At 35.7% G+C, this 27,654-nt stretch overlaps 1 protein-coding gene across 1 annotated transcript in view; it reads left to right on the forward strand.

Annotated features, from left to right (window-relative positions):
* LOC140166598 (uncharacterized) overlaps positions 1-27,654 on the forward strand; it is a 102,378-nt gene that overhangs the window by 28,735 nt on the left and 45,989 nt on the right. Inside the window, exons 9-12 of the mRNA XM_072190100.1 lie at positions 1,428-1,607; positions 2,163-2,772; positions 3,093-3,604; positions 3,852-3,891. Coding sequence (XP_072046201.1) covers positions 1,428-1,607; positions 2,163-2,772; positions 3,093-3,604; positions 3,852-3,891 — 1,342 coding nt within the window. The remainder of the gene's footprint in view (positions 1-1,427; positions 1,608-2,162; positions 2,773-3,092; positions 3,605-3,851; positions 3,892-27,654) is intronic.

Here is a 27,654-nt window from a genome sequence, read left to right on the forward strand (position 1 = left end):
TGGTAGGGAATGGTGACAAAAGTCTTGGTACCAGAAGACGCGGTGGGTTCGCTGGCTGGTTTAGCGTCTGCCCAGTCTTTGTAGCCATACGTTTTCAAGGCGTTGGTGCTCAGTGTTGGTGCTCAGTGATCTTATCAGAGTCCTTTGTGATGATGGTATCAGCCCTGTGATAAAGAGTATTTACTACAACGAGTTTCTGGACCAATGGATGATTAGACTTAAACTGCAAATATTGATCAGTATGTGTTGGTTTGCGAAATACTGATACTGAGAGAGTGCGATCTTGGTTGACAGTAACCAAGCAATCCAAAAATGGAAGTTTATTGTCCGTCAGACCTTCTTGGGTGAATTTGATGTTATTATCCACTTGGTTAATATGCGCAAAAAAGTTGTCAAGCTCCGAAGACTTGACTATAACCCAAGTATCTTCAACATAACGATATCATTTGGAAGGTGGAGATCAGCGGTAAGACGACAAGACTGTTCAAATCACTCCATGTACAAGTTGGAAATAATCGGCGACACAGGGGAGCCCATCGAACAACCATGACATTGTTGGTAAAAGTTATTGCCATAGCTGAAGTAAGTATTATGCAAACATAAGCTCAACAATTCACAAAATCTGATCTGGCGACAAGTTTGTGCGTTCGGCCAAAGTCTTATCTTCCTTCAAAACGTCCCGAACCGCGAGTACCGCGTCTGCCGCAGGGATGCTAGTGAACAAAGCAGTGACGTCGAAGGTAGTTATTGTCTCGTCCGCGTCCAACACAGTACCCTGAATTTTCTCCGCAAAGTCCTTTGAAGGTAGGTATTGTTTCAGACGTGGGGTACAGTTAGAGTTAATCGTTAACGTTAGAGTTAATCTGTCACATGGTTGGGATTGGGTCATCAAGCAACTTCCTCATCGATTGAACTCGGATGACCCTGAATCATCCACCCAGCTGAAGGCCAAAGGTTTTGGCCGAAACGTCGGTGATTCCATCTGACTAAAAGTGAGTTTTTCTTGTTGACCAGATTTAAATATCTACTAATTGATCAAACCCCAGATGACTGAAAGTATACACAGTGTTGTAGTGTAATGTTGTCATGCGTTTGTCGCATAATGCGTAACTGAGTCCAAACTCCATTATATCCTTACCAACCAAGTTCAGTGTATGACAACCACTCTTCACTTTTCATAGCACGTAACTCTTAAGTAAACCTCGTAACTAAAAGCAAGCTGTGCATAGACACCTTATTTACTGTTAAGATTTAACATAAAGGTTTTATTCAAGTTGCCAACCATTAAACTCGGTTATACTGTTATAATTTCCAAAATATGCTTGTTATCATTCCGGGCAATTATGGAACAAAATATAATAACCAGCAGACTGAAGACAAGGAATTTCTTTGTTTATCTTTCACTAACCTCCGAAAATCACTTTTAGGGTACCAAGAAGATTCCCAAGCTCTGTGAGGCAATACTGGAAAACAAAGCCTCGTGGGTTAAACCTAAAAATCCAGTATTACCATATTTGGAGTTTATTGAAAGAGTCAAGGAAGTTGATCCACTTGCATCTACAAAACTGGCAAAGATTGCAGCAAATTACCTTGAAGACATGGGAGAGGTATGTATCTAAATGATTAAATGTCAGGTTGTAACAATGTGTTGTCTACCAGTACAAATCATGTATGATCCTAATCCTCCCACTTTCTACATTAAATATTTCTTTCGGAGGCCATCTTGGATTTCAATCCCTAACCTGCCATAGTTGGATTGACTATCATATTAATTTAATTTTGTCAAGGTATAATAGACATTTCCAAACAAGCAAAGAAAAAAAAACACTGGTTTTAGGCCACACTTGTCCTACATTTGACCCTTTTTAGCGTTAAAATTGCATATTGCGCATTTGTGCTGGTAAATTTTGCCCCACCCCCGGTTTGGTGGCCCTTGCACGTCCCTGACGGCTTGTTAATCCCCGTAGCATCCCGTGTTAACTGGGTACATAATGTGCCTAAATCATGTCATTTCCAACAAGGAAGCAATTGGTTCGATTTTTTCTCAATACAATATGGTTGCATATAAACATTAATTTAAGATTCTCTCTAAATTAAGCACTTGCTTACTTAAAAATCAGCAAGAATTTGTACAATCAATCATATTATGTTATTCTTTACAGCTATTCCTTGCGCAGAATGGAAACATATCTCATGTGGTTCTTGACATACAATGGCTAGCATATTATATCATTGGGCCCACACTGGCTGGAGATACATTCACTGACCAACTCAACGTATTAGCTCCAAAAGCTGCCTACAGCAAAGAAGAGCTTGAAGATTATTACCGAGATGTAGCCGACTTTTCTACTCTGTCACAACTACTTCAAAGTTTGGGTCTCATGGTCACGTTCAATGATATAAGCTTCGTTATCCCTGCCAAAGCTCCAAAGGAAAGTGGAATCTCGAAAGCCAAATTCCAAAAGGGTCGAAGTGTTTTCTGCGATGATGACAGAAGCATGCTATCACCTGTTGTATTCCCGACGATACAAGCACGGATTATGAAAGCGTTTGGATCAGAAAGTAACCAGCCAGTCGTATCCTTAGGTTCAATGCAGTTCGCTAACGAATCCCTGGCCTTAGTGAAGCAGTACGAGGAAAGAGATGCAATTAATTTTGCTGTTGAGTACAAAGATGGAGACGCAGAATCATGCTACAACGACCTTGAGAAGATGACGAGCATCATCGTGTCAACTATGTATGAACTTTCTCCAGGAACGTCCATAGCCACAGGTACGCTCGTAATTCTGTACTGTTTCTTGCCAGGGTCACGCACTAACTAACTCAAGTGCCATCCGCATCATTTGGGTAGGCTGCAGCCAGTATCGTCATGTAATAAGGGCATTAGCATTATGGTACATAGCTACCAATCATTCCTTGTTAGCCAACAAATGCGAGAGAGAATATATTCCAGATTTGTAACACTATAAGGTCGTTAACATGGGAAGAACAGTCAGTTTACTATTTATAAAAAAGAAACTGTTTCCGTATTTGAATTCAAATTTAAATATTTCAGGAAAGTAATCATTTGATTAACTTTATTCACGGTACAGGTTACTTGAGCCCTCAGAGCATACAGCAATGTCCAACGCTCGAGTCTGTTCAATACTATAAAATGGACGACATAGTGCTAGGAGAAGATGTTAACGGTACAGTATATCACAAGTCACTGAAGATACGAGAGAAAACAACCGACATCCTTATTGCAGGTGGTGATCCTCAATTCTTAAGAAAGAGAGGCATGAGATGCGATTACCAGTGGATGCTGAGAAAGCATAAGGAAAGGCTCTTTGACTTACTAGACTCGCCAACGTGTCTGCGAACAGACTACCGATCACTAGCTGAGATACTGAAGATTGATAACGCCGATCTTAGGGTTATAGAAGAGAGATGCTTGGAAAGCAATTCGTCTCGCACAGAATTTGTCCTTAACCATTGGCGTGCAACTACTGGACAGAGAATGAGTTTGAAAACGCTCCATGCTCTTTTGACGCATCCTGGCCTGGTTGGAAACATGGAAGCTGCAAGTACTATAGAAGACATGATGTATGAACTAGGACAACAGGTAAATTTAATATTACTAAAGAAAGACAAAATCATCATGCATGTTTACATCGCAACGCCGATCTCGTACAGGGACCGATCATTATTTAAGCCAAGGCGATGATTTATAATTTTGCGGGTGATTAATTTCGTGCCCCCTCCCCTTGCATGCACAATGTTATTTGTATGTACTTCTGATCGATAGCATCTGTTTACGTATTTACACGTATTTTTTCCAATGGTATATCTATTATTTTTACGAATTTCAGGTAACGATCGACATTACCGATGCTGATATACCAAGTAGTGGTGAGTGTTAAACCAGTCACAAATAGTTGCTTATATATATTATGTAAGAGCTCATTTTATACTACATGTATATAGTAATAAGGCTAAAAACAATTGTGTTTTTTTCCTGTAGGCCGCGCGAATTTCGTTTTAGGGAGCAATTTTAACGTATTTCGTTTAATTTGTTTTGAGCAATCCCGAAAAAAAGATATTCTCAAGCCAAAAAATAATGGCAACTTGTTTTTAAAGAATTTTTCTCACACATTTTGTTTACAAGAAAATCAATCTTCAATGCTTCTAAAACTACAAATTTTATATCTATCATACTCTGCTCTGCACTAATTTGACAAAAGGTAATTTTAGGCATTTTGACTTTTAAAATTAGAAATAAATAAAAATTCGGATTTCGTATTTAGATTTTAGCCTAACATCATAACAATACAGTATATTGAAAACAAATATATGATATCATATAGATATTTCTAAACATTTATAAACGTCTGACATCACAATTCATTTTTATCCTCCGGAATGGAAACTCACATTTGTCAACTTCAATCTGTTCAATGGAAATGTGTGATTGAATAAGTCCAGAACTTTCTATATATATTAGCCTTAAACCTTCACACAACCCTTAATTGTTACCCCAATCGTTACTCTAATCCTATAACCTTAATTCATTAACCTTTATTAAACTTAACTCCGGTTGTGGAGATCTGCTTTTTAATCATGACCACTTTAGAAAGCTAAATCGATTTGGTCACGAGGGCACCCTTTGACAGATCAATTAATTTTGTTCAAAAATGATACAGACAAATAAGATGTGTTGATAAAGTAAGACAGTAGTTTGATGTGCCCTGAGTAATTTAATTTGATTATTTATCGTTGTTTACAATTAAAAAATATTTCATGAGACATTTTAAGGATTCCCCTCTCAGGCTATCAAATTGAATCATTTCTAATTTTAGATAGTTGGGAATTCCCCTAGTGATGTAATGTGAAAGTTAATGTTTATAATTGAATACATGAATACAAAACCCACCAAAGTCCATGGGAAGTGATTTTGAGAGAATAACCTGTGTATCAGTTAATTCCTTCAATTAGATTTACCTGGTCAATATGGTAAGCTTTACGTGCAAATGAGTGGATTAACCTGTATTAGGTATGACAATTAGCATTTCAGGGACTTCGTGGGGTTCATTTTAAATACTGGACTTTGGTGGTTTTTTGAATCATACAGGGTGTCCCAGAAAAAATTACCGAGTGAATAAAATTGAACATAAGTCGAGAAATAGATATCAGAATCAAAACATTCAAAATGTAGCGCATAGTCTATTTTGTTGTACATCACATACGAAAATTTTATTTGATTCGGTTGACTGGTTTCGAAGAAATGAACGATTGCATAATGCGTGCATCAATGCAGTTCATTCCAAGTTTGATCAACAGGCGCTTTTTTCATACTCGCTCACCGCTTCCTAAAGTTTGTGTATCTCATTAAATTTAGTCCACGTTATCTATTAAAATCCGACGGTGTTATGTCATTCATGCATGCTTTCACTGAAGATTAATAACAGTTTGACCGAGAAAACTTTCATTTCTGCAATTGGAAGCTCTCCAACTTTAATTCTTTAGGCTGTGCAAATATACTTTACAAAGAACATTTGAGCCAAGAATGACAATGATCAAGTGCTTACAGCTTTACGTGTGATTTTTGATACCACGCAACATTAATGGTGAAGTTTTAAAAGATTTAAACTTTGCAATACAATTTCTTGGAAATATTCCGAAAACATTAATGTGTGTGAGAAATTTTTAAGCCAGCTGGAATTCTTTATGTAATATTCTTCATGCAACATTTATATCAACATTAACGAGAAAAGATATTTACAAATACCGAGCATCATCTCACATGCAAGCTTTCATTTTCAATACCGTGCAGGTTTTCAAATTTTAACAAAACCTAATGGTTTTGCAAGAAACAGGTTGTTTAAAAAGAACGAAAAGGATTTCAAATATGAGGCCCATTGACAGTTTAACTACTCGTGCGCATTGTGTTGAATGATCTTTCTTTCAAACTTGGAATGAAGTGAATTGACACGTGTGTTATGTAATCGCTCATTTCTTCGCGATCAGTCAACCGATTCCAGTAAAATTGGCGTATAAGATGCAGAATAAGGTGGGCTACACGCTGATGGTTAGATTTTTGGATTCTGATGTATATTTTTCGACTTACGTCGAAATTCATTTGCCCGGTAATTTTTTCTGGGACACCCTGTATACAAAGAAAACAATGTTGGAATGAGATAACCACTAGTAAGATAATACAAAATAAAGCACACAGGTATGTATAATGTTGATAAGCATTCTGCCATGTAATATAAACCACACACTTTCCTTTATTAAACCCATTTTTTTCTCCAGCAATGAATGTGTTACGAGCGGACTTTTATACATTTTTGATTTCAATCAATGTATTACAAGACTCAAATCATAGAATTAGGTGGTTCTTTCATACATGCTACTTTTCACATGCTCAATAGACACAGAGGATGAATTTGAGTTGTTCTTTCATACATATGGCAGGCCTATGTATAACAACAATTTCCCATGCTTAACTCAATTTGGCCAAAGTATGGACTTGGGTGGGTTTTGTATTATGTAGAAAAATTAATGATATTTACATGTTTAACCGATTTGGGCTACAAGGCATTTATAGTCATCAAGATCGAGACCGATTCAGGAAGAGCGTTATGTAAGTTGTAGGGGAGATACACATGGAAAAGAAAGAAAATTATTAATTCAATCGATATTTTGTGCGATTGGAAGAGTCTATAGCAGTATTGGGACTTCTGATGTCATCAAACGCTTTTAGTCGGTTGGCTTACGTGATATTTTTCATATTTGTCAAATTTTTGGGTAGATTCTTGGCAACCATGTTTAAACATATCTAGAAACTCCACTGATTAAGAAAAAATGGTTGCCAGTTTTTCATTAACATTTAGAACCTCCATTTTGAATTTCAAAATGGCCGCCAATTTAAAAAAAAAATCCAATAAACCATAACTGTTCATTCAAATAATTCATACAATAATTATTATATTTCATCTAAACTCATAATAAAGGTGTCAACGATTCATTGGAAACAAAATAAGAGCATTATAAATACTCAAAATTAGTAAAAATCAAAGATGGCCGCCATATTTTAGGCTTTTTTACGTAAAATGCCATAACTTTTGAAGCAATGGACATATGAAGATGCTTTTGATGGCTAACCATATGATTCGGCATATGAGGATTCCAATAATATCAATGTATTTATGATTGGAACACTTTTTACTCGCATTAGAACTTTTCCTGTAGATGCTTTTCCTGTATTCCCCGAGTGACAAACTTTAATGAGCTCTGACATCATCGCCCAATTTACATCTCGTCGTGATTTGATAGTATATTCACTATGCAAATAACCACTTTCCTTGCTCCACAGTGTATCAGGAACTAACCCTTTGTTATGCCAAATAGCTTTCCCAATTTTACGTGCTGAAGGCCACTCTTGCCATACCTCAGTAAACATCAAAATAGGTGCTACATGATTCCTGTGTGTGTTAATCTCTAGCGCACTTGTGTATAATATTTGTGTATTTGCCAAATGCCAAATATGACATAATGACCAATATTTATGAATATTGCATGGTAACTATAAGGAAATAACCGTCTAAATTCGGTTAGAATATACCTTATGGTCAAAACTATCGAGTGAGTTTGATATTTTTATAAATAAATTGTAGTATGGATGGCAGCACGCCGTCATCCACATTCACTACAAAATAGTGAAATGCTTGGTTGAAATTAAATCAGGTACCTGTGTCGGGTTTTTTTAAAAGTTTTTTTTATTTGTTTTTTGCATGTAATATGAAGATAATATATTCAAATCAATATTAATAATTGTGATATTTTGGCCTAAATACATTTGCTTAAGATACGGCTTTCGAAAGGATTGGGTACATGCATTCGGCCTATACCCTTGAGTGTGTAATTATTATGTGGTCTATTCACCACATACGGGTGAATGGGAGATGTCCTCTTAACTTTTTCTAATGGTGAATGGAACGATTTACCCATTGCCGTTAGAACGTCTAAGTTGCAACAAGTATGTTCAAATATCTTTGTTTATTTGTTTGCTTTCCATAATATGTTGTTCCTTTTTGTATTTATCATGTTATTGTATGAGCAGTGAGCTTTGCGCCTCCTGAGAAAAACATATTTTTGACATGCTATGTAATGCAATGAATGTATCAGGGGTGTTAATGTTATTGATTAATTGTTCCTAATTGTCATTGCTTCAATGATTTCTAGATCTTCGCCAATCATTGGTGGTCTAATGTTAATACAGCTGTCACCTTCCCCACCACACTTGCAACTTTTGGTACAGATCACATTGTTTCCTTTGCATGGGCACCTTCTCGAACACTTTGATTTCGCACAGTTATACCTGATGAGCTGCAGACCGGATCTGGAGCAACCTGAGAAAGAACTGTCAGTAGCTTGCTGTCTAGGCTACCCAACCCCAAGGTCAGATGTTCAAGATGAGTTGGGTTCAATACCATATCTTATAGCGCTAGATACTGGACATGGGCACGGCGTATATGTTCAATCCATGCTCCCTAAATCGGTGGTAGTTTATCAACTCCTTGTTCATCTTTGAGTTGTTTGAACCAAAACCATGAGCATCTTCACTTGCCCAATGTGGACTCACTGGGGCAGAAAAGATCATAGCAAAGAAACTTTTCACATCCATGTAGAACTGTATGGGATGGTTCATCCGCTTCACCAAGACCAGCTAGTGCTATCAAAATTGTGGGGCTTGCCTTCAGGAAAGTTGCAAAGCATATACCTTCTTTCTCTTTCCTTGGATATGTGCTGTCGTATCACAGCCTGTAAGAGCATGCCAGTTGATCAAAACGGCTGATTTCTGTGGGCCAAGCGTGTCATATATAGGCTGCAGAAAGACTTTGTGTAATCTTTCACTTGTTCGATCCTATGATTAGCGCAGAATTGTTGCCAAGTAGTGGTGTTCTTCGAAGTTCGTAGAGACAAAAGTAGCACAAAAGTGTCTTGTGAATATAATGTGGACATTCATCCCCTTGCTCGCAACTTCTACAGCATGGTAAGAGTGTCCACCTCTTCCGTGTGTGTTGACATTGTGCTGCTTTCTTCGTGCCATAAGAACTTGGTTGATATATGCATCCTAATTACATCTTCCAGATTGACGCTCTCTCGAGATGACCTTTCGTTGATATGTTGAGGTGTTCCATTGCCAGATCAACACCAGTTCGTGTGAATGGAATACGGTTGCTGGTATTAACTGCAAACTTGCAGTTGGTTTAAAAAAACTTTGCATAGTTCTGGGTCAGTTTTATGGCATCCATGCGTGCGATGAATTCTGGAATGTTTTGAGCATAATCTAGCCTGGAATAGGCAAAGAAGAACTTGCAAAGATGCTTCAATGATACCAAGTAGCGTTGCCAATTACCCTCCCGTATAGCCCTCTGGAAACCAATACTGGCTTCATATACCATCCATGGCCACGGGTTGGAGACTTGGAGCTTGTTGACTCTGTCTTGGGTCCACCTCGACTCGAAGCTGGTAAACTTCAACATGCATGTTGACACTGTGGCAAAGAAAGCCAATTCCACCAGAGCCTTCCTCAGTAGAAAAATCGGCCACTGTAGACACAAGATCAATGAGACCAGCTACAAAACCTTCATCCGCTCAATAATTGAGTATGCTGCTACATCCTGAGAACCTCATATACAACGCAACATCAGAAAGACTGAGCAGGTACAGAAAAATTGTGCAAGGTTTGTCACAGGTATCAAATATCGCTGCAGCAGTGTGACAGTCATGGTTCAATATCTCCAATTGCCTACCTGCGCTTGGCTACCAGACGTCCCTAAAGCATTGTATCGCATTCCGTTTGACCTCATCAACATCAGGTGGTTCCAGTACATGACTCGGCTAGCTTCAAACACCAAAGGCCATGGTTCCCGCTTTAAAAATCCGCGATGAAGTTTGACAACTTGAAAGTCATACTTTCCACGCACTATCCGGGACTAGAACAGCCTGTTAACCGACCCAGCAGCATCCTGTTTCTTTAACGCTGTCAAGACTGTGTTGAAGGCCTGCTGGCAGCAATCGCCTTGCTGAGCAGTCTTACCTACATCTGAGGAGGAGGAGCAGGAGCAGGAGGAGGACTAGCGTCTAACTCTCGTAGCTGTTTCTTGCAATGTAAGGATTCTATCTCCATTATAAATGCCTGGTGCGCTTCTGTAGCGTCTGTCTTATCCCTGCATGCTTCAGTCAGCTGCTTTATGCTGGCTACCAGGGTGTTGCGTACAACGGGTTGATCCTCAAATAATTTATCCAATCAGAGATTGAAGAGTGCCAGAGTTAACTGACGAGCTTCGATCGCTCTGTTGTAACAATTTTTATTTAGTTTTATTTACCAGCAATGTTCAGATAAACAGTTGTCTCAACTATAATGCATTTGGTACCCAAACTCTTCGCACACATTACGAATATCCTATTTAAAATAATGTTGAACACCAAATATCATGCAGATCGGTTCAAAAATGTGGCAATTGAAGGATTGGCATTGTTCTAATCATAAATACGTTGTTATTATTGGAATCCTCATATGCCAAAACATATAATTAGTCATCAAAAACATCTTCCTATGTCCATTGGTTATGACATTTTACGTAAAAAGTCTGTAATATGGCGGCCATCTTGGATTTCTGCTAATTAAGAGTATTTCTAGTGGTCTTATTTTGTTTTCAATGATTCGTTGGCCCTTTTATGTGACTTAAGATAGAATATAATAAATATTGTATGACATTTGAATGAATAGATATGGTTAATTTGTAATTTTTTTCTCAAAATTGGCGGCCATTTTGAAATTCAAAATGGAGGCTCTTAATGTTAATGGAAAAACTGGCAACCACCTTTTTCTTAATCAGTGATGTTTTTAGATGTGTTTAAACATGGTTGCCAAGAATCTACCCAAAAAATTTGCTTTTTTTACATAAGCCAACCGACTATTTACTTGGTTACAAAAAATATACAAATATGATCAAATCAGAATCAACACATGCATTGTTTGAGAATAATGAGATACCTCTATAAAAATGAAATAGACGACAGAGAGTGACAGAATGTTTGGATCTTTTATTGTGATCATCAAATCTGTGAAAAAGGAATAAACATACTAAAACAGTCTCTCTCTCTCTAGGTGCCATATCCTAAGACGTTGGCGATCATGTCATGCCACAATTCTCTGTTATAAGCCATCTCCAGAAGCTCTGTCGCTTTATGTTCAGCTCCCCTTTCTTTTAGCCAGTCTTTCAGATTTGATAACCACATCACTCTCTTCCTGCCTCTGCTCCTTGTTCCTTCTATTCTTCCTGTCAATACTAGGTTCTCGAAACCATCCTTTCTGAGGATATGACCAAGGAATTTGAGCTGTTTAACTCTGATTTCACGTAACAGCTTCCTGTTCACATTTGCTCTACTTAGGACATCGTCATTAGACACTTTATCAGTCCACGGGATCTTCATCATTCTTCTAAGAAACCACATCTCGCAGCTCTCCAATCTTCTTTTAATGTCTGTTGTTATTGACCATGCTTCACTTCCATACATTAATACAGGGATGACATAGCAGTTGAATACCCGAATTCTGGTCTCTATACTGAGGGCACTGTTTTTTAGGATCTTGTCTAATTTTGAGAACGCAGACTTAGCCAGTGCAATCCTTCTCTTAACCTCCTTAATACATCTGGCATCTTCTGTGATTAGACTGCCAAGGTAGTTGAAGGAGGAAACTTGCTTAATTCTTTGATCTTTCACCTTCAATATGCATGTTGGGCTTTCAGTCTTTGATACCACCATACATTCTGTCTTCTTGCAATTTAACGATAAACCTTTCCTCTCACTTTCCTGAACCACCACATCAAGAAGCCTTTGCAGATCCTCCTCAGACTCAGCTAATAGGACAGTGTCATATGCATATCTTATGTTCGTGATGTTATATCCACCTATACCGAGACCATTTTCCTTTTCTAGCTCCCTTAGGATCAGCTCACTGTAATAATTAAAGAGATCTGGTGACATCACACATCCCTGTCTGACTCCTCTCTTAATGCTTGTATATTCACTACAATCTCCATCCACCCTTATGCACGCTGTTTGGTTCCAATAAAGGTTCTGCAACAGTCGTAGATCCTTTCCATGCAGGTCTAGCTTACCAAGATCTTCAAAAAGCTGATCATGTCTCACCTTGTCAAAGGCTTTTGAGTAGTCAATGAAACACATGAAAACATCCTTCTGCATCTCTACCGCTCTCTCTGTTATCATTCTCAAGACATAAATCGCATTCCTGGTACCAGCATCTTCTACAAAGCCGAACTGCTCTTTACCAATCTCAGGTTTTATTCTACTTCTTGCACGGAGTAACAGGATTCTTAGAATTATATTTGTAACATGGCTCATAAGGCTAATTGTACGGTGTTGTTCACAATCCACAGCGCCAGGTTTCTTGGGAAGAGCAATAAAGATTGATTTGCTCAGGTCTTCCGGAAATATCCCATCATCATACATTCTGTTGATGACTCCTGCCAGTTTCTCAATTCCATAATCCTCTAATGCTTCAATCATTTCAACAACAATTCCATCTGGCCCAGCAGCCTTATTTCTGCTCATCATTTTTATAGCTGATCGAACCTCTGACTGCAATATCTTTGGACCCTCAATAGAATCTGAAAAGCTTGGCAAACCGTCCCTTACATCGTGAAATAACTCCCCAACATATTCCATCCACCTTTTCATTACATCATCTTTCCCTACCAGCATATTACCATTCTTTGCCTTGATGCACCCAGAGCTTGAACAGCCAGATTTCCTGCCTGAGATCTCATTTATCCTCTGGTACACATTCCGATTCTCTCCAAATTGACTCTCAATTTTGGCACTATTCACTATTCAGCCAGGTCTCTTTGGCCTCCTTGCAACGTTTCTTTATTTGCCTGTCCAACTCTCTATATTCTTTCGAATCCCTGTCCATGATCTTTTGCCTGTCTCTCATCATTGATAGAATTTCTTCTGTCATCCACTTGCTTTTACTTTTCTCTCTTCTTCTTTGGCAGGCATTCCTCTGCTGTTTCAACCAAGATATCCCTCATTGATTCCCATGTCATCTCTTCTCCTTCGTCTATAAGTTGCTCAAACCTGTTCTCCACTTTGATGGAATACTCCATTCGGATCTCTGGTTTCTTCAGCTGTTCAAAATCTACCTTCTTCGTGATCTTCGCTCTCTTCAACTTTCTCAGCTTATAACGAAGTGTGCATACTACTGGAATATGATCACTTCCGCAGTCTGCCCCTGGATGTGTCTTCGCATGTTTCACTGCTCTTCTAAATCTGTCATTAATGGTTATGTAATCTATCTGGTTCCTTGTGCGATCCCCAGGGCTCTTCCATGTATATATTCTTCTGGGGTGCTCCTTAAACCAAGTGTTTGTGATTACCATGTTGTTTGCTTCACACCACTGCACCCATCTATCACCACGCTCATTCCTTTCTCCAAGTCCAAACTCGCCTACTGTTTTGCCATCTTGTCCTTGCCCCACCTTTGCATTCAAATCTCCCATGATCAGTTGTATTTCATCTGATTTGCACTGAGACTTTGCTTCCTCCAGTTTATCATAAAAAGCATCAATCTCCTCTTCTGTGCTCTCTGCTGTGGGAGCATATACTACAATAACAGAGATATTGAAAGGTTTTCCTTGTAGTTTGACCAGCAAAACTCTCTCACTTACAGTCCAATAGCCCAGCACACATTTAGCCATATCTGCATCTACAACCATGGCCAAAATGTGTTGGGACACTTATGGAAAACGTACACTATAGTATGACCGTATTTCCGTTATTATTAACGTGATAAAGTGGAGGTTTCTTTGGTGTCAAGCCTAAACACTTTCCTAACACGCCAACCCTCCCCCTTCCCCACAAATCAATGTTGGGTGCCACAAGGCTCGTGTGACCAAAAAGTCGAATTCAACATTGATCGGGGAGTGGGGGGGCTTATTTACATTACCCTATCAAACCGTCCCAACACTTATGGCCAGCATTGTCTCTAAGGTACAAAACATCTAATTTTAAAATGTGTGTTTTGGCCCATATCTCCTCAACCATAGCTTGGATTTTCATCAAATTTTACATGAAAACGGAGAAACTATTTATCTTTTCACTTATATAAAAATTATTGCATTTTCCTCATGTGATTTAGGGATACGGTCACGTTTTATACGCAATATCATGTATTTTACAGTGCGTTCTGAACATTATTAGCCTATGCCAACTACGTATTTTGCGTAAAATGACGTTTTATTTTGAAAGAGTAGTGATTTAATCGCCAAAAATACATGATATTTGTTGACAGGAATTGATTGAAGTCTTTTAAAAGAGTGATTTTGGGAAAAAATACTTAAAATTAAAAAAAAAGCTAATTTTTAGAAGAAAAAAACCAAAACTTTAATCATTTTCATCGTTTGCATCAAAAACGTATGTGGTATTTGCAACGAGTATATCGTGTAAATATAATCATAGTCGGCAGGAGTAGGCTTAAATTACATTTTATGACTGAAATTTATTAAAGCGCTTTCAAAGAAACTTATAGTAAGTATAGAAAGTAAAATATAGGTAGACATACAGAAAAAAGAAAAAAGGACGGACATTGGCAAAATTAATAGAACGACGAATATAATATGATGAAGGATATTGTAAAATAATAACAAAAAAAGAAAAGAAAAAGAAATCTAAATAAATTCAGGGGCTCGAACCCGTGTCCACTGCGCCTGTGGCAGATGCCGTATCCATTGCGCCACAGAGCTGTGTAACTTCAACAGGCTTAAACTATAATATAATGCTATTCAACATGCATGTATATAAATATACGCTCTACACACGATATACAGTCCAAAAAAATACATTTTACGGCATTTGTTTCATTAACTGAATATTTATCATATAGCAGGTGTTGGCTGACATTGTGCTCCACATTTAGTTCAGTTTTTGTCCTTGATAAATGACTACGGGACAAAATCGGACGGTATACACGTCTTTAAAGAGTAAAGAATTTTAATATAATATTACTTTTTTTTCTTTTTACAAACGTGTATATCGTTCGTTTTTGTCCCAAAATCATTTTACCCCGGCCCAAAACTGAAATATATGTGGAGCACAAATGTCAGCCAACACCTGCTATATGATAAATATTCAGTTAATGAAACAAATGCCGTAAAAGTGTGATTTGTTTGACTGTTTATCGTCCGTAGAGCGTATATTTATATACATGCATCTTGAATAGCATTATATTACAGTTTAAGCCTGTTAAAGTAATACAGCTCTGTGGTGCAATGGATACGGCATCTGCCACAGGCACAGTGGACACGGGTTCGAGCCCCTGAATTTATTTATATATTTTTTTTCTTTTCTTTTTGTTATTATTTTACAATATCCTTCATCATATCATATTCGTCGTTCTATTAATTTTTGCCAATGTCCGTCCTTCTTTTTTTCTGTATTTTGTTGCTTCATTTGTGGTAGACTGCGGTAAATTGGGAAAACAAGTGTGCATGGGTTCGATTCCTTTATTTGTTTTTTGATCACGAGATGTTGTGATAACTTTTATTTTCTTCTATAGCTGTAATGTAACATTTTAATTGGTGCAAACAATAATTTTCCATTTTAAAACCCAAGTTTTTGACAGTTAAAGTGACGAATAGTGAACTTAGACAGGGCCAAAATATCGTTTTAAGACATTTTAAGTGACCAGTCCCTAAATTTCAAATGTAGCCATCCAAAATTTGTTGGTAAAGCCACATGATAAGATCTCTAACTGCTCCAAATTTGGTGTCAATATCATATTTACTTTTTTGAGTTATAAGCAAAAACTGAAATTAGATGATTTTTTTTCAACTTTTCAAATACAACCATGGCCAAAATGTGTTGGGACACTTATGGAAAACGTACACTATAGTATGACCTTATTTCCGTTATTATTAACGTGATAAAGTGGAGGTTTCTTTGGTGTCAAGCCTAAACACTTTCCTAACACCTCAACCCTCCCCTTCCCCACCAATCAATGTTGGGTGCCACAAGGCTCGTGTGACCAAAAAAAGTCGAATTCAACATTGATCGGGGGAGTGGGGGGGCTTATTTACATTACCCTATCAAACCGTCCCAACACTTATGGCCAGCATTGTCTCTAAGGTACAAAAAATCTAATTTTAAAATGTGTGTTTTGGCCCATATCTCCTCAACCATAGCTTGATTTTCATCAAATTTTACATGAAAACGGAGAAACTATTTATCTTTTCACTTATATAAAAATTATTGCATTTTCCTCATGTGATTTAGGGATACGGTCACGTTTTATACGCAATATCATGTATTTTACAGTGCGTTCTGAACATTATTAGCCTATGCCAACTACGTATTTTGCGTAAAATGAATTTTTATTTTGAAAGAGTAGTGATTTAATCGCCAAAATACATGATATTTGTTGACAGGAATTGATTGAAGTCTTTAAAAGAGTGATTTTGGGAAAAAATACTTAAAATTAAAAAAAAGCTAATTTTTAGAAGAAAAAAAACAAAACTTTAATCATTTTCATCGTTTGCATCAAAAACGTATGTGGTATTTGCAACGAGTATATCGTGTAAATATAATCATAGTCGGCAGGAGTAGGCTTAAATTACATTTTATGACTGAAATTTATTAAAGCGCTTTCAAAGAAACTTATAGTAAGTATAGAAAGTAAAATATAGGTTGACATACAGAAAAAAAGAAGGACGGACATTGGCAAAATTAATAGAACGACGAATATAATATGATGAAGGATATTGTAAAATAAAAGAAAAAAACCTGTGTCCACTGTGCCTGTGGCAGATGCCGTATTCATTGCGCCACAGAGCTGTGTACATTCAACAGGCATATAATGTTATTCAACATGCATGTATATAAATATACGTTTACACACGATATACAGTCCAAAAAATAGTTCAGTTTATTTGTCATATATAGGTGTGGATACATTGTGCTCCACATTTAGTTCAGTTTTTGTCCTTGATAATGACTACGGGACAAAATCGGACGGTATACACGTCTTTAAAGAGTAAAGAATTTTAATATAATATTACTTTCTTTTTCTTTTACAAACGTGTATATCGTTCGTTTTTGTCCCAAAATCATTTTACCCCGGCCCAAAACTGAAATATATGTGGAGCACAAATGTCAGCCAACACCTGCTATATGATAAATATTCAGTTAATGAAACAAATGCCGTAAAAGTGTGATTTGTTTGACTGTTTATCGTCCGTAGAGCGTATATTTATATACATGCATCTTGAATAGCATTATATTACAGTTTAAGCCTGTTAAAGTAATACAGCTCTGTGGTGCAATGGATACGGCATCTGCCACAGGCACAGTGGACACGGGTTCGAGCCCCTGAATTTATTTATATATCTTTTTCTTTTCGTTTTTGTTATTGTTTTACAATATCCTTCATCATATCATATTCGTCGTTCTATTAATTTTTGCCAATGTCCGTCCTTCTTTTTTTCTGTATTTTGTTGCTTCATTTGTGGTAGACTGCGGTAAATTGGGAAAACAAGTGTGCATGGGTTCGATTCCTTTATTTGTTTTTTGATCACGAGATGTTGTGATAACTTTTATTTTCTTCTATAGCTGTAATGTAACATTTTAATTGGTGCAAACAATAATTTTCCATTTTAAAACCCAAGTTTTTGACAGTTAAAGTGACGAATAGTGAACTTAGACAGGGCCAAAATATCGTTTTAAGACATTTTAAGTGACCAGTCCCTAAATTTCAAATGTAGCCATCCAAAAATTTGTTGGTAAAGCCACATGATAAGATCTCTAACTGCTCCAAATTTGGTGTCAATATCATATTTACTTTTTGAGTTATAAGCAAAAAACTGAAATTAGATGATTTTTTTTCAACTTTTCAAATACAACCATGGCCAAAATGTGTTGGGACACTTATGGAAAACGTACACTATAGTATGACCTTATTTCCGTTATTATTAACGTGATAAAGTGGAGGTTTCTTTGGTGTCAAGCCTAAACACTTTCCTAACACCCCAACCCTCCCCCTTCCCCACCAATCAATGTTGGGTGCCACAAGGCACGTGTGACCAAAAAAGTCGAATTCAACATTGATCGGGGGAGTGGGGGGCTTATTTACATTACCCTATCAAACCGTCCCAACACTTATGGCCAGCATTGTCTCTAAGGTACAAAAATCTAATTTTAAATGTGTGTTTTGGCCCATATCTCCTCAACCATAGCTTGATTTTCATCAAATTTTACATGAAAACGGAGAAACTATTTATCTTTTCACTTATATAAAAATTATTGCATTTTCCTCATGTGATTTAGGGATACGGTCACGTTTTATACGCAATATCATGTATTTTACAGTGCGTTCTGAACATTATTAGCCTATGCCAACTACGTATTTTGCGTAAAATGAATTTTTATTTTGAAAGAGTAGTGATTTAATCGCCAAAAATACATGATATTTGTTGACAGGAATTGATTGAAGTCTTTTAAAAGAGTGATTTTGGGAAAAAATACTTAAAATTAAAAAAAAAGCTAATTTTTAGAAGAAAAAAACCAAAACTTTAATCATTTTCATCGTTTGCATCAAAAACGTATGTGGTATTTGCAACGAGTATATCGTGTAAATATAATCATAGTCGGCAGGAGTAGGCTTAAATTACATTTTATGACTGAAATTTATTAAAGCGCTTTCAAAGAAACTTATAGTAAGTATAGAAAGTAAAATATGGGTTGACAAAAAAAAAAGCAAAAAGGAGCTGTAAATTAACAAAAATTAACATGCATGAACACGATATACAGTGAATAATGTTGGTAATTATATTAACATATAGGTGTTGGTTGACATTGTGCTCACATTTAGTTCAGTTTTTGTCCTGTATAAATGACTACGGGACAAAATCGGACGGTATACACGGCTTTAAAGAGTAAAGAATTTTAATATAATATTACTTTCTTGTTCTTTTTACAAACGTGTATATCGTTCGTTTTTGTCCCAAAATCATTTTACCCCGGCCCAAAACTGAAATATATGTGGAGCACAAATGTCAGCCAACACCTGCTATATGATAAATATTCAGTTAATGAAACAAATGCCGTAAAAGTGTGATTTGTTTGACTGTTTATCGTCCGTAGAGCGTATATTTATATACATGCATCTTGAATAGCATTATATTACAGTTTAAGCCTGTTAAAGTAATACAGCTCTGTGGTGCAATGGATACGGCATCTGCCACAGGCACAGTGGACACGGGTTCGGGCCCCTGAATTTATTTATATATCTTTTTCTTTTCTTTTTTGTTATTATTTTACAATATCCTTCATCATATCATATTCGTCGTTCTATTAATTTTTGCCAATGTCCGTCCTTCTTTTTTTTTTTTTTTTTTGTTGCTTCATTTGTGGTAGACTGCGGTAAATTGGGAAAACAAGTGTGCATGGGTTCGATTCCTTTATTTGTTTTTTGATCACGAGATGTTGTGATAACTTTTATTTTCTTCTATAGCTGTAATGTAACATTTTAATTGGTGCAAACAATAATTTTCCATTTTAAAACCCAAGTTTTTGACAGTTAAAGTGACGAATAGTGAACTTAGACAGGGCCAAAATATCGTTTTAAGACATTTTAAGTGACCAGTCCCTAAATTTCAAATGTAGCCATCCAAAAATTTGTTGGTAAAGCCACATGATAAGATCTCTAACTGCTCCAAATTTGGTGTCAATATCATATTTACTTTTTGAGTTATAAGCAAAAAACTGAAATTAGATGATTTTTTTTCAACTTTTCAAATACAACCATGGCCAAAATGTGTTGGGACACTTATGGAAAACGTACACTATAGTATGACCTTATTTCCGTTATTATTAACGTGATAAAGTGGAGGCTTCTTTGGTGTCAAGCCCAAACACTTTCCTAACACCTCAACCCTCCCCTTCCCCACCAATCAATGTTGGGTGCCACAAGGCTCGTGTGACCAAAAAGTCGAATTCAACATTGATCGGGGAGTGGGGGCTTATTTACATTACCCTATCAAACCGTCCCAACACTTATGGCCAGCATTGTCTCTAAGGTACAAAAAATCTAATTTTAAATGTGTGTTTTGGCCCATATCTCCTCAACCATAGCTTGATTTTCATCAAATTTTACATGAAAACGGAGAAACTATTTATCTTTTCACTTATATAAGAATTATTGCATTTTCCTCATGTGATTTAGGGATACGGTCACGTTTTATACGCAATATCATGTATTTTACAGTGCGTTCTGAACATTATTAGCCTATGCCAACTACGTATTTTGCGTAAAATGAATTTTTATTTTGAAAGAGTAGTGATTTAATCGCCAAAAATACATGATATTTGTTGACAGGAATTGATTGAAGTCTTTTAAAAGAGTGATTTTGGGAAAAAATACTTAAAATTAAAAAAAAAGCTAATTTTTAGAAGAAAAAAAACAAAACTTTAATCATTTTCATCGTTTGAATCAAAAACGTATGTGGTATTTGCAACGAGTATATCGTGTAAATATAATCATAGTCGGCAGGAGTAGGCTTAAATTACATTTTATGACTGAAATTTATTAAAGCGCTTTCAAAGAAACTTATAGTAAGTATAGAAAGTAAAATATAGTTGAATACAGAAAACGATATTAAAGACGGACAGTCAAAATCAATAGAACCACGATATATGTGATGAAAGGATATGCACGATATACAGTCTAATAGGTGTTGGTTGACATTGTGCTCCACATTTAGTTCAGTTTTTGTCCGATAATGACTACGGGACAAAATCGGACGGTATACACGTCTTTAAAGAGTAAAGAATTTTAATATAATATTACTTTTCTTTTTCTTTTTACAAACGTGTATATCGTTCGTTTTTGTCCCAAAATCATTTTACCCCGGCCCAAAACTGAAATATATGTGGAGCACAAATGTCAGCCAACACCTGCTATATGATAAATATTCAGTTAATGAAACAAATGCCGTAAAAGTGTGATTTGTTTGACTGTTTATCGTCCGTAGAGCGTATATTTATATACATGCATCTTGAATAGCATTATATTACAGTTTAAGCCTGTTAAAGTAATACAGCTCTGTGGTGCAATGGATACGGCATCTGCCACAGGCACAGTGGACACGGGTTCGAGCCCCTGAATTTATTTATATATCTTTTTCTTTTTTTTTTGTTATTATTTTACAATATCCTTCATCATATCATATTCGTCGTTCTATTAATTTTTGCCAATGTCCGTCCTTTTTTTTTTTTCTGTATTTTGTTGCTTCATTTGTGGTAGACTGCGGTAAATTGGGAAAACAAGTGTGCATGGGTTCGATTCCTTTATTTGTTTTTTGATCACGAGATGTTGTGATAACTTTTATTTTCTTCTATAGCTGTAATGTAACATTTTAATTGGTGGAAACAATAATTTTCCATTTTAAAACCCAAGTTTTTGACAGTTAAAGTGACGAATAGTGAACTTAGACAGGGCCAAAATATCGTTTTAAGACATTTTAAGTGACCAGTCCCTAAATTTCAAATGTAGCCATCCAAAAATTTTTTGGTAAAGCCACATGATAAGATCTCTAACTGCTCCAAATTTGGTGTCAATATCATATTTACTTTTTGAGTTATAAGCAAAAAACTGAAATTAGATGATTTTTTTCAACTTTTCAAATACAACCATGGCCAAAATGTGTTGGGACACTTATGGAAAACGTACACTATAGTATGACCTTATTTCCGTTATTATTAACGTGATAAAGTGGAGGTTTCTTTGGTGTCAAGCCCAAACACTTTCCTAACACCTCAACCTCCCCTTCCCCACCAATCAATGTTGGGTGCCACAAGGCTCGTGTGACCAAAAAAGTCGAATTCAACATTGATCGGGGGAGTGGGGGGCTTATTTACATTACCCTATCAAACCGTCCCAACACTTATGGCCAGCATTGTCTCTAAAAAAAAAAAATCTAATTTTAAAATGTGTGTTTTGGCCCATATCTCCTCAACCATAGCTTGATTTTCATCAAATTTTACATGAAAACGGAGAAACTATTTATCTTTTCACTTATATAAAAATTATTGCATTTTCCTCATGTGATTTAGGATACGGTCACGTTTTATACGCAATATCATGTATTTTACAGTGCGTTCTGAACATTATTAGCCTATGCCAACTACGTATTTTGCGTAAAATGACGTTTTATTTTGAAAGAGTAGTGATTTAATCGCCAAAAATACATGATATTTGTTGACAGGAATTGATTGAAGTCTTTTAAAAGAGTGATTTTGGGAAAAAATACTTAAAATTAAAAAAAAGCTAATTTTTAGAAGAAAAAACAAAACTTTAATCATTTTCATCGTTTGCATCAAAAACGTATGTGGTATTTGCAACGAGTATATCGTGTAAATATAATCATAGTCGGCAGGAGTAGGCTTAAATTACATTTTATGACTGAAATTTATTAAAGCGCTTTCAAAGAAACTTATAGTAAGTATAGAAAGTAAAATAGGTTGACATACAGAAAAGGAAAGAACGAATAGTAAGTATAGAAATTGGCAGATGCATCCATTGCGCCACAGAGCTGTGTTCAACAGGCTTAAAATATACGTTTACACACGATATACAGTCCAAAAAATTAGGTTTTGTTTCATTAACTTATTTATCATATACATTGTGCTCCACATTTAGTTCAGTTTTTGTCCGGGATAATGACTACGGACAAAATCGGACGGTATACACGTCTTTAAAGAGTAAAGAATTTTAATATAATATTACTTTCTTTTTCTTTTACAAACGTGTATATCGTTCGTTTTTGTCCCAAAATCATTTTACCCCGGCCCAAAACTGAAATATATGTGGAGCACAAATGTCAGCCAACACCTGCTATATGATAAATATTCAGTTAATGAAACAAATGCCGTAAAAGTGTGATTTGTTTGACTGTTTATCGTCCGTAGAGCGTATATTTATATACATGCATCTTGAATAGCATTATATTACAGTTTAAGCCTGTTAAAGTAATACAGCTCTGTGGTGCAATGGATACGGCATCTGCCACAGGCACAGTGGACACGGGTTCGAGCCCTGAATTTATTTATATATCTTTTTCTTTTCTTTTTTGTTATTATTTTACAATATCCTTCATCATATCATATTCGTCGTTCTATTAATTTTTTCCAATGTCCGTCCTTCTTTTTTTCTGTATTTTGTTGCTTCATTTGTGGTAGACTGCGGTAAATTGGGAAAACAAGTGTGCATGGGTTCGATTCCTTTATTTGTTTTTTGATCACGAGATGTTGTGATAACTTTTATTTTCTTCTATAGCTGTAATGTAACATTTTAATTGGTGGAAACAATAATTTTCCATTTTAAAACCCAAGTTTTTGACAGTTAAAGTGACGAATAGTGAACTTAGACAGGGCCAAAATATCGTTTTAAGACATTTTAAGTGACCAGTCCCTAAATTTCAAATGTAGCCATCCAAAAATTTTTTGGTAAAGCCACATGATAAGATCTCTAACTGCTCCAAATTTGGTGTCAATATCATATTTACTTTTTGAGTTATAAAAAAAAAACTGAAATTAGATGATTTTTTTTTCAACTTTTCAAATACAACCATGGCCAAAATGTGTTGGGACACTTATGGAAAACGTACACTATAGTATGACCTTATTTCCGTTATTATTAACGTGATAAAGTGGAGGTTTCTTTGGTGTCAAGCCTAAACACTTTCCTAACACCTCAACCTCCCCTTCCCCACCAATCAATGTTGGGTGCCACAAGGCTCGTGTGACCAAAAAGTCGAATTCAACATTGATCGGGGAGGGGGGGCTTATTTACATTACCCTATCAAAACATCCCAACACTTATGGCCAGCATTGTCTCTAAGGTACAAAAATCTAATTTTAAATGTGTGTTTTGGCCCATATCTCCTCAACCATAGCTTGATTTTCATCAAATTTTACATGAAAACGGAGAAACTATTTATCTTTTCACTTATATAAAAATTATTGCATTTTCCTCATGTGATTTAGGATACGGTCACGTTTTATACGCAATATCATGTATTTTACAGTGCGTTCTGAACATTATTAGCCTATGCCAACTACGTATTTTGCGTAAAATGACGTTTTATTTTGAAAGAGTAGTGATTTAATCACCAGAAATACATGATATTTGTTGACAGGAATTGATTGAAGTCTTTAAAAGAGTGATTTTGGGAAAAAAATACTTAAAATTAAAAAAAAAGCTAATTTTTAGATTTATAAAACAAAACTTTAATCATTTTCATCGTTTTCATCAAAAACGTATGTGGTATTTGCAACGAGTATATCGTAAATATAATCATAGTCGGCAGGAGTAGGCTTAAATTACATTTTATGACTGAAATTTATTAAAGCGCTTTCAAAGAAACTTATAGTAAGTATAGAAAGTAAAATATAGGTTGACATAAGAATAAAAGTTGAAATAAAGAAAACTGTGGTAGATGTTGCATTCATTGCGCCACAGAGTTGTAATTAACATGCTTAAATATATATGTTCATGCATGTATATAATATACGTTTCACACACGATATACAGAAAAAAAAAAAATATGGCATTTGTTAATTAATATAGGTGTGTTGACATTGTGCTCCATTTAGTTCAGTTTTTGTCCGATAATGACTACGGGACAAAATCGGACGGTATACACGTCTTTAAAGAGTAAAGAATTTTAATATAATATTACTTTCTTTTTCTTTTTACAAACGTGTATATCGTTCGTTTTTGTCCCAAAATCATTTTACCCCGGCCCAAAACTGAAATATATGTGGAGCACAAATGTCAGCCAACACCTGCTATATGATAAATATTCAGTTAATGAAACAAATGCCGTAAAAGTGTGATTTGTTTGACTGTTTATCGTCCGTAGAGCGTATATTTATATACATGCATCTTGAATAGCATTATATTACAGTTTAAGCCTGTTAAAGTAATACAGCTCTGTGGTGCAATGGATACGGCATCTGCCACAGGCACAGTGGACACGGGTTCGAGCCCTGAATTTATTTATATATCTTTTTCTTTTCTTTTTTGTTATTATTTTACAATATCCTTCATCATATCATATTCGTCGTTCTATTAATTTTTTCCAATGTCCGTCCTTCTTTTTTTCTGTATTTTGTTGCTTCATTTGTGGTAGACTGCGGTAAATTGGGAAAACAAGTGTGCATGGGTTCGATTCCTTTATTTGTTTTTTTGATCACGAGATGTTGTGATAACTTTTATTTTCTTCTATAGCTGTAATGTAACATTTTAATTGGTGGAAACAATAATTTTCCATTTTAAAACCCAAGTTTTTGACAGTTAAAGTGACGAATAGTGAACTTAGACAGGGCCAAAATATCGTTTTAAGACATTTTATGACCAGTCCCTAAATTTCAAATGTAGCCATCCAAAAATTTTTTGGTAAAGCCACATGATAAGATCTCTAACTGCTCCAAATTTGGTGTCAATATCATATTTACTTTTTGAGTTATAAGCAAAAAACTGAAATTAGATGATTTTTTTTTCAACTTTTCAAATACAACCATGGCCAAAATGTGTTGGGACACTTATGGAAAACGTACACTATAGTATGACCTTATTTCCGTTATTATTAACGTGATAAAGTGGAGGTTTCTTTGGTGTCAAGCCTAAACACTTTCCTAACACCTCAACCCTCCCCTTCCCCACCAATCAATGTTGGGTGCCACAAGGCTCGTGTGACCAAAAAGTCGAATTCAACATTGATCGGGGGAGTGGGGGGGGGGGGGGGGGCTTATTTACATTACCCTATCAAACCGTCCCAACACTTATGGCCAGCATTGTCTCTAAGGTACAAAAAATCTAATTTTAAAATGTGTGTTCTGGACCATATCCCCTCAACCATAGCTTGGCTTTTCATCAAATTTTACATGAAAACGGAGAAACTATTTATCTTTTCACTTATATAAAAATTATTGCATTTTCCTCATGTGATTTAGGATACGGTCACGTTTTATACGCAATATCATGTATTTTACAGTGCGTTCTGAACATTATTAGCCTATGCCAACTACGTATTTTGCGTAAAATGACGTTTTATTTTGAAAGAGTAGTGATTTAATCACCAGAAATACATGATATTTGTTGACAGGAATTGATTGAAGTCTTTTAAAAGAGTGATTTTGGGAAAAAATACTTAAAATTAAAAAAAAGCTAATTTTTAGAAGAAAAAAACAAAACTTTAATCATTTTCATCGTTTGCATCAAAAACGTATGTGGTATTTGCAACGAGTATATCGTGTAAATATAATCATAGTCGGCAGGAGTAGGCTTAAATTACATTTTATGACTGAAATTTATTAAAGCGCTTTCAAAGAAACTTATAGTAAGTAGTAAGTATAGAAAGAAAAAACGGTAAAGAAAAAAAGTATGCATACATTGCGCCACAGATATAACAGGCTTAAAATATATACTGTGATGAACATGCATTATACACGATATACAGTCACAAAATACAGTCCATTATATTAGGTGTTGTGTTGACATTGTGCTCACATTTAGTTCAGTTTTTGTCCGGGATAATGACTACGGGACAAAATCGGACGGTATACACGTCTTTAAAGAGTAAAGAATTTTAATATAATATTACTTTTTTTTCTTTTTACAAACGTGTATATCGTTCGTTTTTGTCCCAAAATCATTTTACCCCGGCCCAAAACTGAAATATATGTGGAGCACAAATGTCAGCCAACACCTGCTATATGATAAATATTCAGTTAATGAAACAAATGCCGTAAAAGTGTGATTTGTTTGACTGTTTATCGTCCGTAGAGCGTATATTTATATACATGCATCTTGAATAGCATTATATTACAGTTTAAGCCTGTTAAAGTAATACAGCTCTGTGGTGCAATGGATACGGCATCTGCCACAGGCACAGTGGACACGGGTTCGAGCCCCTGAATTTATTTATATATCTTTTTTTTTTTTTTTTTGTTATTATTTTACAATATCCTTCATCATATCATATTCGTCGTTCTATTAATTTTTGCCAATGTCCGTCCTTCTTTTTTTCTGTATTTTGTTGCTTCATTTGTGGTAGACTGCGGTAAATTGGGAAAACAAGTGTGCATGGGTTCGATTCCTTTATTTGTTTTTTGATCACGAGATGTTGTGATAACTTTTATTTTCTTCTATAGCTGTAATGTAACATTTTAATTGGTGGAAACAATAATTTTCCATTTTAAAACCCAAGTTTTTGACAGTTAAAGTGACGAATAGTGAACTTAGACAGGGCCAAAATATCGTTTTAAGACATTTTAAGTGACCAGTCCCTAAATTTCAAATGTAGCCATCCAAAAATTTTTTGGTAAAGCCACATGATAAGATCTCTAACTGCTCCAAATTTGGTGTCAATATCATATTTACTTTTTGAGTTATAAGCAAAAACTGAAATTAGATGATTTTTTTCAACTTTTCAAATACAACCATGGCCAAAATGTGTTGGGACACTTATGGAAAACGTACACTATAGTATGACCTTATTTCCGTTATTATTAACGTGATAAAGT

Source organism: Amphiura filiformis, chromosome 12 (genome assembly GCF_039555335.1).
Source record: "Amphiura filiformis chromosome 12, Afil_fr2py, whole genome shotgun sequence".
In the NCBI taxonomy this organism is placed as follows: Eukaryota; Metazoa; Echinodermata; class Ophiuroidea; order Amphilepidida; family Amphiuridae; genus Amphiura; species Amphiura filiformis.